Source organism: Neopelma chrysocephalum, unplaced genomic scaffold (assembly GCF_003984885.1).
Source record: "Neopelma chrysocephalum unplaced genomic scaffold, ASM398488v2 Primary Assembly neopelma1_132, whole genome shotgun sequence".
Lineage (NCBI taxonomy): Eukaryota > Metazoa > Chordata > Aves > Passeriformes > Pipridae > Neopelma > Neopelma chrysocephalum.
In genome coordinates, this window is record NW_020897794.1 from 1,306,869 (window position 1) to 1,323,650 (window position 16,782).

Genomic DNA, 16,782 nt, shown 5'->3' on the forward strand with positions numbered 1-16,782 from the left:
AAAGACTCCATTACTCCAGAGGGTTTCAGAGGTTTTCAGAACAGCACTTGAGGGCTGTTGAAACCAGCGGTGAGGATGGAAGAACAAAGCAGATGAATTTTGTATCCCGAAGAGGTTTTATGGCAGGCAGGGCTTGCCCTGAGCTCTGTTCAAACATCCAGCCCGAGGTTAGGCCAGCAGGCACTTAACTCTGAGTGCCCCACGGCCCTGCTCATTCCTGGAGGCACTGATTTGTCCCCAGCAACATCAGAGAGCTCAGTGCTCCCCCGGTATCAGCAGAGTGAGCACAGAGCAAACACAGAGTAAGTAACACCAGCGGGAAGGAAGGGGAAGGGGACAGAACTCCAGAATCAGAAACGAACCCACAGGCTGTTTAGAACATCACTGCACCTCCCACAGATGTGCTTGAAGAGCCAAAATTCCATCCTTGGAGAACCTACTCGGAATTTTCTGGCTCACACAGCACAGCACCATCCACCTGTACACAGGGAATTGTGAGGTTTTGGAAGACAGGATGAGTGGAGGCAGCAGGGAGGTGCAGGCCTGGTGTCTGACACTGGGAACACAGAGAGGTAAAGGCAAAGGGTGTTTGCTCTGAGCTATTCTTCAAATATTGGCATATTTGGGTTTATTGCAGGAACACAAGAGCGACAACATTTGCAGTGCTCTGAAAAACAAAATTCTTCCAGCCCCCTCTTTTACAAACATGATTTTGGATCCTGCAGCAATAGGAACAAAATGCTTGAGATAAGCTTTGAGGGAAGAGGCTGCTTTGTAAAACAGACAAAGAAGGAAAAGGCATTTGTTTTCCAAGTGGTGACACTGTAACAGCGAATGCACAAACCAGCCCTGAGGAGGGCAACTTCAGAGTTCACCAAGCACAACAATAAAAAATAATAATATAAAAATGAAGTTCTAGAGGTTTTTTCATCAGGCATCATGAATAAGTTCGAAATAAAATACTTAATATCAGCAGCAGGAAATGTTTCCTCTGGATGCCCTGTGTGAGGGAACACAGTTCAGTGCTTCCTGGGGAAGTTTTGGTCACTGAAGTGGGTGTTTCCTTCTAAGCCTCTGTTAGTTCCGTGGCATTGGCGTGGTTTGTCAGGACATCCTCCAGGTACAGGGACACTCTCACCCTCGCCTTGCCCCCCAGCTGCTTCTCTATCCCACTGAGATGGTCGATGGCTCCTTGCAATCCTCTCTCCCTCTCTCCCAGGTCCGTGGGTGTCCCCGCGTCGCTGTCCTCCCCCCCAGAGCTCAGGTACTGCAGGATGTAGGGTTTGAGGGCCTCCCCGTGGTCCCTGATGGTGCCCCAGATGACGGGCAGGTCCGTGCCCTTCGCCAGCCGCAGCAGATGCAGCAGAGCCCGGCAGATCTGCGTCCTGAGGCTGGAGCTGTACTTGAACTCCAGGAAGTCCTCAGTGTCCTCACTCCTCTGCAAGGCCACCACCAAGGCACTCCAGATTTGGCAGAACTGCTCCGTGGAGCCATAGCATTCCCTCCTGCTCGGGATGGACAGGGCCATGGCCGACTTGATTCGCACTTTAAAGTTCTTGCAGGACTTGACCACTGAGGAGAGTGCACTGTATGCTTGAGTGGTCCAAGGAGCCTCTCCTAAAAAAAACCCCAAAAAACCCCCCAAAGCCCCCTTTTTAATCAGCCTCTTTTTAATATTTCGTATTTTAAAATATACAAAACTGTAACTTACAAAACTGTAACTATATCTCTTAAATATTTAATGGGCTTATATTTATTGTATTTATTGTGGTTAAAGTGAGAGAACCAGGTGTTATGAAACGAAATATTAGTTTAAAAATTCTTTAAAAATTAAAAATTTAAAAAACCTTCCTCTTGAACTTTTTCAAGAGGAAAAGTGACATTTGGCATCTATTCACAGCCATAACCCCATCCTCACACTCTCCTCTAACGTGACAGATCCAGCTGAACACAGCAGTTACACCTGGGCTGGCACTGGCAGGAGCTGAGCCTGTTCCTCTGGGAAGAGCTCTGGGAAAGCTCTGACAGCAACACCCAGCTCCGTTTGCTTCTTCTCCACCACACTGGTAGCAGAGATGATCTCACCAAAGCCCCAAGTGCTGTGTGGGTGCAGGGGGCAGCAGGACTCACCGAGAGGCAGGGCAGGGTTCCTGAACACGTTCCCCAGCGCGTAACAGGCGTTCCAGCGAACCTTCATGGTGGCCTCGCTCTGCACGGTGCCGATGAGGGCCTGCAGAGCCTCCTCGATGGCCTCCCTGAACCTGGGGTTGGAGATGTGGCAGGGCTGCAGGAAGTGGAGCACGTTCCCAAGGACACGGACGGCGTTGCTCTTCACCTGGAAGGCACAGACACAAAACCCACCACCCTGGTTTCCAGGTTTGTCCAGCCTGCCGTGAAATCACGCTCGGAGCCAACAAGGAGCACGGCTGGAATCACACTGGTGCTCTTATCACATGGCAACTCCCTAAATGCCACCAGAAAGATCATTCACTGCAAATGGCCCCAGACCAAACCAAAAACCCCTGCACTGTGGAAAAGCACAATCAAGTGGCCTGCAAGTCAAACAACACAGGAAACCTCCAAACACCAGCCCTCGAGGGAGGATGCTGAGCTACAGCTCCCCCCATCTGTTGGGGCAAAGAGACCCAAAGAAACTTTTTCCTTTTAAAATAAAAATGCAAGAGTTAACTACACCAGCTCCACCCTCCTTCCCCTCAGTCCTACCTTGTCTCTGTCCTTGGATGCTTCTGTGGCAGATCGTAACAATTTCAGCAGCAGGAGATCAGAAAGGTCCTCCTGAAAGCTTTGTCCCATGGTTTGCCTGGCAGGAGAATCACCCTGTGAACACCCAGCTCAGCTGACCCATCCCCAAAGATGTGCTACAACCCTTTATAAAGGCCCATGAACAAACAACCTTCACTCTGCAGAGGGCTAATATGTAAGGCAGACCTTTCTGCATGTGACCACTATGTTTATTAATTTAAAACCAAACTATCAATGCAAGAAAGCTGGTTAGCAATGGTTAAGTCTGTAATAAAAAACAGAGGGCAAGGAATTGCTCAGGGGCAATTCTGTAGCAGGAATATATGATAACTATTTCTCCTGTTAAAAATGTAACAGTAGGTTGGGCTTCCCTCAGTCTTTGGCTGGAGGAAGGGTTAAATATTTATTACTTTTACTTCTGTGTTATGTTGAAAGTAAAGGAACCATGTCATCACACCAAGAAACATACAAGGAATAGAAACCCAGAAAGTAAACTTGGAATGTAGAGAGAGTCTCTCTTACAGAGAAGCTTTTTACAAGAGCATGTGTAGGACAGGGAAGAATGGTTTCAAACTGAGGCCATGTCCTCTTGTAGGCCAGTGCCCTGTGTCTGACACTCTGGGGACATGGCAGAGAGGTGTCACACCCAGGCCAAGGTGTCCTTACGTACATGTTGATGATCAGAGTGTCTGTCAGGTTGCCCAGGGACCAGGCTGCCTTGGCACGGACGTTGGGAGACTTGTCGTGCAGGGAATTCAGGATGGCATTTGCTGTGTCTGCCACAAACATCACATCCTGTCAGAGCAAAAACTGCTGCAAAGTTAGAAGGTTTCCAAAACTCAGGTCATTTCCTTAAGTAAAACACATACATTCTGGATTTTCTAGGGAAAATGATACCTGTGGAGAGACCAGCTCTATTCATATACTCTTCTTTTTTAGGTGACACCTTTTAAGCTTAACAAAGCTCTGTACAGCTTTGTCTAACCTTAATTAACTTCCCAAGCCTGAATGCTGACCAAGTTCACCACCCTCGGGTAGCTGTTGCTGAAAGGCTTCAACCTATTATTTAATTTCACTGGTGCTTTAGTTACTTTGGAATTTAACATAATTACTTGGACTGCCAATCTTATAGTCATCAAATCCCACTCTTAAAGTAATTGCTTCTCCAAACTCCCTGTTGAGCTGCCTGTCTGATCATCTCTTCTGTGGCACATTACATGTGCCTATGGTAAAGGATCTTCTTTGGAAATATTTTGGAATCAAACCCCAATTTCAGCTACTGCATAATTTATTTATTAAAATCATTTATTTAAGGCCACATGGCAAAAGCTCCGAGTCTTACAGCTCAGCCAAGATGTGATTTTTTGTGGAAACCAAATAGCATTTTTCTCTAAATAAACTCTTATTTCTTACTTTTAAGCAAAACTGAAGCCTTCACATTAAAGATTTGCTAAAACATAGAATCCTTAAGGTTGGAAAAGACCTGTAAGAGGGAATCCAACCATTAAACTCCACAAAGCCCTGCAGAGCTGTTCCCCTTGGCCCAGCTCTACCTCACCTCTTACAGCTCCTTTGTGCCAACCCAACCTCTCCAACTTCCACCCCTAAGAGCTCAGGGAAGATCCTGACCTCCCTCCTTCTCCTCTCATTCACGAGGCACTCTGGCTTCTGCTTCATCCACTTAAAGCTGCACTGGTTCTGCTCTCACACAAAAGGCAAGAGCCGGTCTGGAGCCAGTAAGGAAAAGCTACAAATACACGACAGACCAGAAGTAAAACCAATTAATTTCAAAAGAATCCACGTTCCACAACTTATGGTTCATCAAACCCTTTCTGAAGTGGCTGAGAAGGAGGGAAGTAGGCCTGCTCTGACCTGCCTGAGGCAAGGGAAGAGGATGTAGACTCCCAGGGCGCGCGCGGCAGCGGCTTTGACCAGGGGGTTCTCGCTGTGGTTCAGGCCAAGCAGCAGCGTCACACACAGGATCTGCTGGTCATCCTGCAACGGGAGGGACTGAAGAGATCTCTGTCCCACAAACACACACAAACACTCTGGAAGACCCTAACATGTGGGATCTATAGGAGCTTCCACTCAGAGCGTAGTTAAAAGTAAATTCACTGGTGTTCCAGGATCCCACGTGGGAAACGAGAACACTTCCAGCAAACAGGATCTCGTTGTTGTTAGGGAAGACCACAAAGGAAACCAAAATATTAACCATCACCCATCAGAGGTAAAACAGAGTGGATGGGTTGCTTTTTCCTTACTTCCCTCTTTTCCCCTTCATTAACCAGGACAGCCAGGCAGGGTAAGTTCATCCTGGGCAGGTTGTCAGTTCACCAGCCCATGACAAAGGGTCACAGTGGGCACTGACTTGACCCCACGTGGCCACAGGGACAAGAGAGTGCATGGGATCAAAGTGCAGGGGGATGAAGTACACCCTGTACTTGGAGAAGCTGGATGGAGAATTCCAGAGATACTGCTGGACTAGCAATTCCTGGGCAAATGAGATCTGGCAGAGCACTCCCCAGCAAGGGCACGGTGACACAGAAGGAGCTGCACAATGCAGTGGGGATCCACTGCCAAGGCTTTCATGTTTAAAAGCATATTTCATGTTGCAAAGGCAGAGTGAGGCCAACACATTTGTTTGCTTCTGCCAGGGCAATCACCACAGGCTGGTGTTTTCAGAGCCAGCCAAAACTAAAAAACACTCAAGGAAATGGGTGCACAACGTCAGGCTGTGGCTGTTGGCTCAGCTGGCTCTTCAAAGAATTAACCAGCACAATAACAATCCCTCACCCCTCCCTCATGCCACAAAATCCTTGTCCTCCATCTCCTGTGCAACATCTCCAAGGCTGAGTATTCATGGCAGGGCTGTGACCCACAGTTTAATTGTTTTGACAGACTAATTACTCCCAACATTGCCTTTTCCAGCCTTCAACAGTCACAAGGTTCAGAATGTAAAAAAACTAATGATTCTGGAAGCTTTCTTCACCCTCTCCTAATAAGTTTTAAAAGGCTCTACACTACTGTAATCCAGTGGTCAAGGAAAAAGCCTCAAAGGTAAACATACCACATTTAAAGGTATGTTCTCTTACCTGCAGAAGGCTGAAAGCTTCTGGCAAGATAGAGGACAGGGCATCACAGGCACTTGTCTGGAGAGTGGCATATGGGGAGTTCTGGAGAGTGCCAGGTAAAGGGCCATTCAACATCATCTTCCAGAAAGTCACAACCTACAGGAGAAGCAGCCAGGTTTACCCATTTAAACTCAGCAATTACACATAAGTTCTATAATAGATTGTCTTAAAGATGATTGTCTTTAAGAAATACTTAGAGCAGCAAGCATGATCACACATGGAAGGGATTACAATTGTTTGGAGCCCAAAATATTTGGCATTCAGAAACATTTTAAAGACACTTTAGTACTGCTATCAAGCAGTTTTTCACCAAGTTCTGTTTGTTTCCTTCTCAAGGCCACATACACTCAGATTAAACTGCATTAGGGGGAGTTACAATCCCATTCCTGAATCCACAGCTGGGTATTTTCATTTGCCTGACAATTTACATTCATAGCAAGTCACAGGAACCTGGTGCTACTGAACACATTTCCCATCTTGTAGGCTCAAAACTCAGCATGAGCCAAGAAAATTTTTAAACTTGCCTTCTGTTCACAGAAGCAAGACTTAAACAGGCCTGTGTTACCAATTGGGATGCCAGTTCCTCAGCTTCTGCAAACTTGGGCAAAAAACAGCTAAGGAATTTTTCTGCCTTCACATCTATTGTGATTTTGGCCACTCTCTCTGCACTTGTGAGCAGCCAGGAAAGGCAGGTTGGCTCTTCAACAACACAAATTCACCAAAACCTTAAAAGTTTTATGCAGCAGTAATGACACATGCAGAGTTGGTGCTGTTCTTCCAGCCCTCAGATCTCAAGCAGGCAGGAAGAGGTGGGAAGAGGAAAGGCAGAGAGGCAGGGTTAACATCATGTAAAATAAAAACCAACACACCTCCCTACTGACAAAAACTGCCAAAATAATGCAGGAAGTCTACAAAAATTGTCCATATCAGCATCTGTAAAGCCACAGAGCACCGAGTCCCTTCCTGCTTCCCTGCAGGATTTATCTGTATCCATGCCAGTGACTTTGCAGAGTCCAGTGCAGTGAAATCTCACACTTACCAGGCTGACTGGCACTCTCTGGGCAGGGGCAGTGGGTGAGTCAGGTTTGTACTGCTGCAGGACACCTGTGCCCAGCTCCTCCAGAAGCTGCAGAGGAAGAAAAACCAAGGAGGTCTTCAGCAGGGATGACTCAAGAACCAAGGAACTACAGCAACCTTCATCTAGGACTACACTTACCCAGGGAGCAAAAATAAAAGACTCAGTATTGTTTTGGACTCTATTCTGTCCCTGCTAGTGAAGAAGTTTGAGAAAAGCCTTTCTTACACAAGGCCTTCAGCTAGAAAAATTGCTGCACAAAGACAAATCTCTCTGAGCTTTCCTTTGGGTAACAGACTACAGTCCCTGCACCAGCTGATGCTAAATCAGGGAAGGACCAGTCCTTGCACTTCCCAAGCTTCCTGGTGACTCAGCAGAGCAACCAAATTCTGCTGAGACTTCAAGACTGGAAGCTGAAGGTGCATTTCTCAGAGTGTCAGGGTACTGCATTTCTACATCACACACACAGATGCTCTGAATATTCATCACACTCAGATAAAACTCATTGGGTAAAACAAAGCTGATGTGTCCTCTGCTCTTACTTTGGCTCCATGAAGCTGAATGGAGGGATCCATTTCTTCCATGCATCTGCAGGCCACTTCTCCAAGTTCTAGGAAATAGCTCTGAGCCATAGGGAAATAACCTTTCACAAGAAGAGCCAACACCTAGACATGGACAAAAGAAATTCCACTCTGTGTTTTTCCCTTCTGTTAACCCAAAATACCCCAAATACACACGGAGAGGATGTTAATGGGCTAATCAACCCTGGGACCATGTACTGAACTCTGATGTAACAGATACACCTTGCAGCACAACTTCTAGAATACTAGAGCTAATTAAAAACCTCCCTGGCTCCATTATCTTGTTCAAAAAAGAGCCACAGAAGCACTATCAGGTAGCAACACCATGAATTATTTACTGTGAGTGAGGACTCCTGTAGCTAAAAAAATAAGCAAGAGTGCAAGAGCAAGACATTCTGTACCTCCTGTAATGCTGCTGCTGCCTTCTGTGAAGCTGGATTTAACAATTATTTATTGTTCCAGGAAGAGAGTGAGACTTCTCGGGATGCATTTTACAAAATCTTACTCTTTTCTGTGGTTACATGAGGAAAACAAGGCCAAGCCTCAACATTCACAGGTACTCCTCGAGTCACACCAGCATCGTTCCACAGTTCCCTGTCCTTTGACTGCAGGGCTCTTCCCCACTGTTTTCCAGCAAAACTTTCATTTAGATTCTCTGTGGAGGAGTTTGCACGGGGAGGACTCACAGCCTTCACCAGGTGCCAGCACACACAACCGAATAATATTTTAAAACAATGAAGATAAAAATCTCCCTGAGAGAGCGTGGAGCAAAGGGAACCCACGACTGAGGTGTGGCTGCCAGGAGGCAGTTTGGTACTGCCCCAAAGCTGCTGCTCATCCCACCTGCAGGGCTTCCAGCCGGAGGGGACACGGTTCGTAGACGCTGGACAAGGACGGGAAGTTCACGTCGCTGTCAGAACAGGAATCCTCTCTGGGCAGAACGATGATGGAAACACAGAGATGGAGCAGCCAGCAGGGTTCTGGAGATACACATCCTGCTAGATTTTCCAGAGGCTCCCCTTCTGAGGGGAGAGCTTTCCTCCACTGCTCAGAGGAATTAAAGCGCCGAGGGGTTGTGCTGCCGCTGTTGTTCAGCCCTGAAGAGCTGGGCTGCTGCAGAAGTAACTGCACCTCTGGCAGAGGGGCCTGGACAGACACTATTGCCCCTAATAATGTCAGGCTGGAAACTCGAACATTAACATCTGCAGGAGAAAACAGGGTGGGGAAAGAAAGAGCCAAAAAACAAGTCCATTAGTACCCTCCATCAGCAGCTTTCAGACAAGACAGATTAGAACATATAAACATTTATCTATTGCTAGTGAATTCTGTATTTATGAAGCACAGAGGAGGAAGGGAATCTACAGAGTTGGTAATAACCAATGCTGAATGAAGACAGAACACACACAGAGAGAATGCAAACCTTTGTGACTGATGTAGGGCTTTATCTGGTTCCACACTCTCGTCAGCAGCCCAGGCTTTAATCGGTTGTAGGGTGCATTGGAAACCAAGTTTGCAAGGCACTGGAACACACAAAAGAACACATTTGGGGTGATGGTTACACTGTCAGCCTGGCCTTCCACAGGTTTGTTTTTACATTCGTAATTTAAGTCACTCAGCTCATTATGTGAGGGCACTTGAAAACAAAGGCCCCAATTATCTTCTGTGTGAAAACTGTTTACAAACCTGGCTTCGAAGAAAAAGGAGTTAATACTGTGGCATAAAGGCCAAGGAATTTCAATAGCCTATGGAAAAATATTTTTATCAATTTGGATTACAGTTTTTAAGTCAACGTGAGTCTTCAGAATGAACCTTTTATAGGGTCATTCAGCTCCAAAAAGACTAAGGAAAAGCAGAAACAAGAGAATTGTGTTGAAAAAAATCCCTGGGACTCTGGATGGAGCTCTGAGCAACCTGGTCTAGTGGAAGGTGCCTCTGCCCACAGCAGGGAAATTGGAACTATATGGCCTTTAAGGTCCCTTCCAACCCAAACCATTCTGGGGTTCTATGACTCGGTCAAAGAAGCCTTGTGAGATGACAACATTCTATTTCCCAACACCAAAGTCCTCAACAGCCACAATCATTTCTCTGCAATCTTTCTTCAGGACTTAATCTACAGACTAACATCACCTCCTGGGCAGCATCTGACACCCTTCCAGTGCAGTTACCTTGACTATCTGTGTCAGTGTCTGAGCAGAGGACTCTGCCACCAGGGCCAGCAGCAGGCAGCGGTGCAGCTCCCGGATGCTGGAAGCAATAGTGACAGAGAAGGGAGTAAAAGCTCTCTTGTGATCATTGGCATCTTCAGCAACTGAGAGAAACTGCTTAGAGCCTTCCAGGATGGCTGAGAGGACTTGAAGAGCACAGGCACGGGTCTGAAATGATAAAACATTTCTCTTACCTCTCGACACCTCCTTTGAGCCAATTGAGAATTTTTAACTGCGTGAAAATCTTTCTCCAGCAAGAGAAAATTCAACTCCAACTATTTTTTCTAGTAACTTTAGGAAGTATAGAACCAATCCTTAGCCAATACATCCTATTTATTTCTTGTGGTACAGTTATACAGTAGCCAAATATTTACTGAAGTCCAGAGACAACAACTCCTAAGATTAATATGGGGAAAAACACAACAATTTTTGTACTCAGAAGTGCCTCACCTTTGGAGAAGGGTCCTTCAGAGCAATAGTCATCAGGGACACTGACTGGGGGCTGCCAATACCAGGGGCATCAGGGACAAATGCTGACCAGTAGCCATAAAGAACTCTCTTCTCTATTGATTTTATAGCAGAGAGGAAACAGGCCAGGGCCCCTTGACGAACATTGGCTTGGTAAGATCTTAAAAACAAACAAAAAGGTTCATGAAAACAGCAGGAAAAACTGATGGACTTCACCTCTTTCACTCGTATTAGTGGCTGGCTGTGAGAGGAAATTCTTTAGACCAAGAACAGGAAGAGGAAGAACAAATTTACTTTCAAAGCAATACAAATTACTGCTTTTCAATTTTCTTGTATCATCTCATAAATCAAAAGGGAAAGTGACTTCCTCAGCAGTTTTGATTAGAACAAAGTGTGAGGACCCTGTGGAAGTGTCTCGTGTTTTATGTTTGTGTGCACAACAATCACCTCACTTTGCTCTGGATTCCACCTTCAGCATCAGAATATTCCGACTCACTGCTGCTGATCCTCTTCCAGCCAGAGCCCTGGGAGGACAAGGGCTCCTTCCCAGCACACACAGATGCAGCACCCGAGGCACGAGGCCGAGGATCCGGACAAGGACTGTTCTGCACATCCCCCAGGTGCAATTTCAGCATGTCTGCTCCAAGGACTGGCTCCTTTCCTGCATCCCCCGAATCTTCTCTTCCCTCTTCCTCTCCCTTCTTTTGTTTCCCTTTGGATTTTTTTCTTCGGTTCTGTTTAAAGACAAAAAATGGATTTTTTTTTTTAATCTTTTGAAATAATACCTAGAAAGATGTGCAAAGGTTTTGTAGTTGTAAATCTAAGGGAAAAGGGTCTCATCTGAAAACAAAAGTAACTGCTAAACCAGAATAAAAGCAGAGTTTAATATAATAAATCAAGCCCTCTGTATAGTATATTACCATCACATTATACAGGTTTCTAAACAAGTTTTTAGATAAGATTTAGTGTAGCCAATACTTAACCAATACATAAATGCAGTTACATGTCTGTGCAACTACAGAAACAGTCACTCTTCAGTATCTGAGCTTATAAATTCTGCTTATTAGTAGAAACAGTCACATCAGTTCAGTAATACCTTAGTGTAGGCAAGCATTTGTAATTGAAGAGTCTCAAATATTAAGCTTTGGATTCTTTATCAGTAAAGCAAAGTATTTCCAAGAAAAATTTTATTTAAAAATCACATTTCACACAAAAGTGATTAAAGAACATTAAATACTTCTGTAATTCTTTTACATTTACTGTAGGTATTCAACACCTAAAAAGAAACAAGTCAACATGAGTATACAACTTTATTTTCTCTAATGTCTTTCAGATAATCAGTAATCCAAAATGTTTACAGGGTTAAAAAATAACCTGTAGAAGGATTAAGCAGAGCAGATGAGGCAAGAAATCAGTCTTCAGATGAACTTGACTTCCCTAAGGAAGAGTCAAACAATTGTGCAAGTGTTAGGAGAGAAAATGTAACTTATAAAATCAAAAGCTTTGGCCAGTCTGCACCCATCAATCCCGTGCCTGCAGGCCAGGAATTCTTGGCTATGGATGAGTAACTGTTAAACACAGCTTAACCCAGGAAAGCCAATCTCTGCAGAGCTGAGTTCACAAAGCAGTTTTACTCAGTGCAGAATTTCTAATCAATACCTTTAAAGCAAAGAACTGAATTTATCCCAGGTTCAGAACACGAAGAGACATCTTCATGGCAGGTAACACACAAGCACAACAAACATGCTGTAGAATCAGGATCATCCCAGCTTACCCCTGTCTGCTTAAAGCTGGCTGGTTCTGCCTGTTCCTGTTTGACAGGTGACCTTTTATCATACTGAGGTAACGGAGCAGGGTACAGGGCTGGGGGCACCTCTATGCTCAGTCCTGGCAGCCCGTGGAACATGCATTTCTGCAGCAGGAATACAAATGTTAGTGTTCTGCCCCTCCCTGATGCACAAACATTTACCGTGTATTTACTCAGGTGTTCACCAACTTTCAGCTGGGCTTGTGCTCCTTCTTCCCCCAGGTCTTGCCTCTCCTCACATGGAATAGCCCTGGTACCTCTGAAATTCAACTATATCCAGAAGGATTTTAAATAGGTCCCAAAAAAAACCAAGCTTCCCATCTTTCTGTCACTTTTGTGCAGTTAAGATGCTGTGAGAGAAAGTCAGTGTCTTTTTCTTTATATCTCACACTCCATCTCCCCCCACGCTCAGGCTTCTCTGCTCCCTCTTGCTCATCTTCTGTTTCCCACTTAACAATATCTGGAACCTTCCAGTGTCTGCCTCTTTCTCCAGATGGATTTAAGTATTTACCTTTAATACTGCAAGAAGAGCTCCAATTTGGTCAGTTTGCATTAGTTTCATCTTCCCACCGTTGAGAAGCGACTGGACGCCTTTCAGTGCATTTTGGAGTAACTGAAAACACAGAATTACTTACTTTTCCTTCCCAAATCACTCAAGGTTCACATCTTTCAAGCAACTTTATAGGCAATTACAGTTTTGCTCAGCATAATTACAGGGATAGAATAAAAAATTACAGACTATTAAAGCAAAATCTCAGTTGACAACATTCCAAATTTCATATATTCCAGCAGCACAATCTCCTAATCACAGTATTTTAGACAATTAGACTCACACTTACCATGCAAAAAGTGATGTCATCTACATCAGAGGTTTTTGAAGACTGCAGAACACTTAGGAAAGTTTGAAAACAGACACTTCTGTAGGGCTCATCCAAGTATGGCTGTCCAGGCACACTAAAATTAGAGCAGGAGTAGACAAAAGGTTGGTTTACAGTCTGTCCACAGGCTCATAAAGTTACACAAACTCATATCCAAGCCCTCTGTTAGCCTGAAGAGCCCCAGATGATTGGATGGTTCTTTGAAAGGGACCAGCTCTACCACACAGAGAACAAAAGGAAACCTGCTGCACAAAGAATCACTGCAGGGACCAGAGAGCACAAAACCTTTTCTTTTCTTCCCTAAACTAATCCCCATAACATTATTTCTGTAAGACTAAGAGTATGTTGTTTTATAACACAGTATCTTGGAGCACTAAAGCTTTAAATTTCATGCACATACACCTTGCTGGCCCTGTGCTGGCAGATGTAGCTCTTCCAAACCCCCCAGAAAGGTTTGTACCCACCTGAGACACAGGTTTGCCATGCTGCGAACCGCTGCCCTCCTGAGCTCCACGTCTGGCTGAGCGGGGTCACTGAACTGCACCAGGAGCCCAGGCCTGCCCAGCAAATCTGGGAGATACTGAAACAAAACACCAAAAGTCATTAGGGGGCAGCTAATGACCCCCTCAGCCTCCTGGGTCTTGGGGTTGGCACCTAAATGTGGCTACGTGGGGTGGCTGCACCCTGGCTGGACACCAGGTGCCCACCAAACCTGCTCCATCACTCCTCAACTGGACAGGGGAGAGAAAATAAAAGGAAAGGCTCATGAATTAAGGACAGGGAGAGGTCACTCACTGATTACCCTCACGGGCAAAGCAGACTTGACTTAGGGAAATTAGCTGAATTTATTACCAATCAAAACCAGAGTAGGATAATGAGAAGTAAAACAAATCCTAAAAATTGTCAGCTGCAATTCCAGATTCCAGAGGCAGATTATGTTTATAAAAAACGGCATGAAAATCTTAATTCCCTAAGTTTTCTTATTTTGCATTAAGAAGGGATCGAGTGTGAGCTCAGCTGAGTCCCAGTTTATGCTCTTTTCCCAGATATGAAGCTGAGCTAGGAACAACTGCTGCACCAAACTGCTGCTGTTACATGGGCTACAAACCCACACAAGCTGGCAGCTCCAAAACTGTGAGCATCACCACCCCATGCTCAGCCCAGAGACTGCTCTGCAAGCTGCCACAAGCTGGTGACAGCAGGAGGATTCAGCATTTCAAACACTGTCACGCTGCAGCAACGAGGAGCTTCACAGAGGGTTGATACCTGAGAGTCTCCACTTGAAACAGCTCCGAGCCCACTGCACAATAAACACCTGGTCTGGTTACAGGATGAATTTCAGGATCCTCAGTGGAGCCTGTGGAGTAATGTGCAATTTGAAGCTCCCTGTGTTCTGCCTGCCTGATTCACAGGGTGACTGGTCTGCAGACTAAGCCTGGTGCCCTTCCTTAAGGGCTCGGGCCAGGGGGTCCCTGCAGCTGCAGGTACAAAGGTATCCCACATGAAAAGAATCTTGTTCTCTCTTATTATTAGTATGTACACCTGAAATTCAACTTTCTCATCACTATTTAAATGGGAACTAATCTTAGCATGGAAAGTAACACAATTTGAGAAGTTTTTTATTCTTTCTTTCAGGAATAAAATAAAGTAGAAACAGCAAACTGGTGCAAATGTTTTTGTTGTAACTCCTCTTAGTTTGTAAGCTCACCTTCTGACATTTAGGCCCATTATTGTAAAAAAGAGCTGCTAAGGCTTGCAGAATTTCAACGTGTGTCCAGGAGCTGCACTGCTTCAGAGCAGAGATGCAGTAGGAGAGAAGGAAGTTCAAGTTCTGCTCATCAACCATCACCTGTGGCAACAGAAAAGGACTGTGTTCAAGATTGACATCATTGTGTACTGCTGGAGTCAATAAACCCACAGATATTGGTCATGGACTGGGGCAATCTGGCTGTTAAAATCACACACCAGCACAGAATCAGCTGACACTTGAGCAATGGATAAATCAGCACAAGTGTCCTAAAGCCAAGAGCATTTCCGATGGTGAATCACTTCCGACTGAGAGCTGGTTTTACATAAGGAGTCATACTAGAGCCAGATCAGAACCTCAGCCAAAAATAACTAACTAATACAGTGAAAATACAAGAAACTTTGCCTGAAGGTTGGCTCCACAGCCCTGGAAAAAGACAGAGGACCCCCTGGCTTAGTGGGGGACCAGGAACCAGCACGAGAGAAAGGAGGGACAAGACCAAACTTTTCCTACCTGGTATCTGTTAAGCAAGTGATGGATAAGCTGACAGACTTTGCTGACAAGATGTTCCTGATCAAGGGGAACCAGCTGGCAGGCTTGGACAAGCAGAGCACAAACATCCTGGAAAAGAAAGCCTCTGTTCATTATTTAGTGACTACAAAGCCAGGGTGGAAACCTGGCTCAGGCTTTGATCACAGAGCCAGGTCTGTGTGAGGGCACCACTGACACCAGCACCCACGGCCAGTGCAGTGAAATGAGTGAATGCCCAGCTCGTGAGCTGCCCCTCATTTACCCACAGACCTTCATCCCAACGCAGGGATACAGGGACAGGGGTTCAGGCTGCAGGAGTGCTGCTCAGGCAACACCACTTAAACATGGCAGCAAAACAAAGCCAAAAAATAGTTAGATCGAGGAACAGAAGAGTCCAAAACCCAATTCATTCCAAAGTGCAAAGTAGTTCTGCTTTGGAATTAAAATGAAGACAAACCAGTAAGTCAGTGTAATAACGTGTTCCCAAGGGAGCAGCGTCCACTCTGCACAACCACAGCGCTCAGCTTTAAGGCTTAAAGACCTTTTATGTTTTCAGTAACAGATTATGAAAATCGCCAAGTCCCCGTGCCCACAGTCCCACCCAGCGGTGTCACCCACCACCTCCACCCGCGGGCTCGGGCACAGGGCAGCTCTGTGTCCCACAGCGGGTGGGGAAGGGTGGAGGCAGGAGTAAGGTGGAGGAGAGCACAAGGGCGCGGAAGGCGTGCGGGACCATCCCTGCCTGCCGCGGGGTGGGACCCTCCGGGCTCCTGCGACGGGGCATCGGCGGGACCCTCCGAGGTCTCCAGGCCACCGTCACACACCCACGGGGGGGCACGGTGGGGAGAACACCCGCTCACCACCGCCCTCGGGACGCGTGTCCCGCACACCCACGCGTGTCCCACACACCGGCACCACGCGGGGATGGTGGGTGCGCACACGCCGCGACACGTGCGAGCGACCCCTCTTCCTCCTCCTCCTCCCCACGCGGGCACATCCCCGCGGTCAGCCGGAGCCGCCGGCCCCCGCCCCGTCCCCCCCGGCGGTACCTGCGGCGCGGGAGCGGGCGCGGGCTCGGGCCCGCAGCTCTCGGAGATGAGCTGGTCGAAGAGCAGGTGCAGCTCGGTGCGGTCGGGCCGCGGCCGCGGGGCCCCGAACCGGGCCAGGCAGCGCCGGAGCGCCCCGCCCGGGCCCGGCTCGGCCGGTGCCGCCGCCGCCATTGCCGTGCCACCGCCCCGCCCGCGCCGCCATGGCAACCGCAGCTTCCGGGGCCGCGCGGGTACGGCGGCCGGGCGGGGACAAGGGAGGGGACGGGGACAGGGACGGGCCCGCGGCAGGTGGCGGTGGCCGCCCGTGTGTGGGACATCCCGCCCGGGCTGGGTTTGAAAACTGTGCAACCGCAGAGTCACTCGCGTTGGGAAAGGACTCCAAGGCCGTCTCGAGTTCGGCCGTTCCCCCAGCGCTGCCAAGTGCGTCGCTAACCCGTGTCCCCCAGTGCCGCATCAGTCCCTCCAGGACTGGGGACTCCACCCCTGCCTGTGCCAAGGCTGGACGCGCTTTCCTTGAAGGATTGTTCCCAATATCCAACCGGGAGGAT

General features: G+C 47.1%; 1 protein-coding gene across 1 annotated transcript; it reads right to left on the reverse strand.

The window, feature by feature from the left end:
• Window positions 1–600: 600 nt before the first annotated feature.
• Window positions 601–16,368, reverse strand: HEATR6 (HEAT repeat containing 6). Its single transcript, XM_027698690.1, has 20 exons — window positions 16,235–16,368; window positions 15,168–15,275; window positions 14,616–14,756; window positions 13,372–13,487; window positions 12,869–12,983; window positions 12,541–12,642; window positions 11,997–12,134; window positions 10,670–10,956; window positions 10,205–10,382; window positions 9,716–9,922; window positions 8,971–9,070; window positions 8,394–8,752; window positions 7,512–7,634; window positions 6,934–7,020; window positions 5,856–5,990; window positions 4,636–4,758; window positions 3,434–3,558; window positions 2,725–2,821; window positions 2,131–2,335; window positions 601–1,617 (listed from the first exon to the last, which is right to left on the reverse strand). Exons 3-20 carry the CDS (start codon window positions 14,751–14,753, stop codon window positions 1,067–1,069), a joined length of 3,186 nt encoding a protein of 1,061 aa, XP_027554491.1. The 5' UTR covers window positions 14,754–14,756; window positions 15,168–15,275; window positions 16,235–16,368; the 3' UTR covers window positions 601–1,066.
• Between the last annotated feature and the right edge of the window lie 414 nt (window positions 16,369–16,782).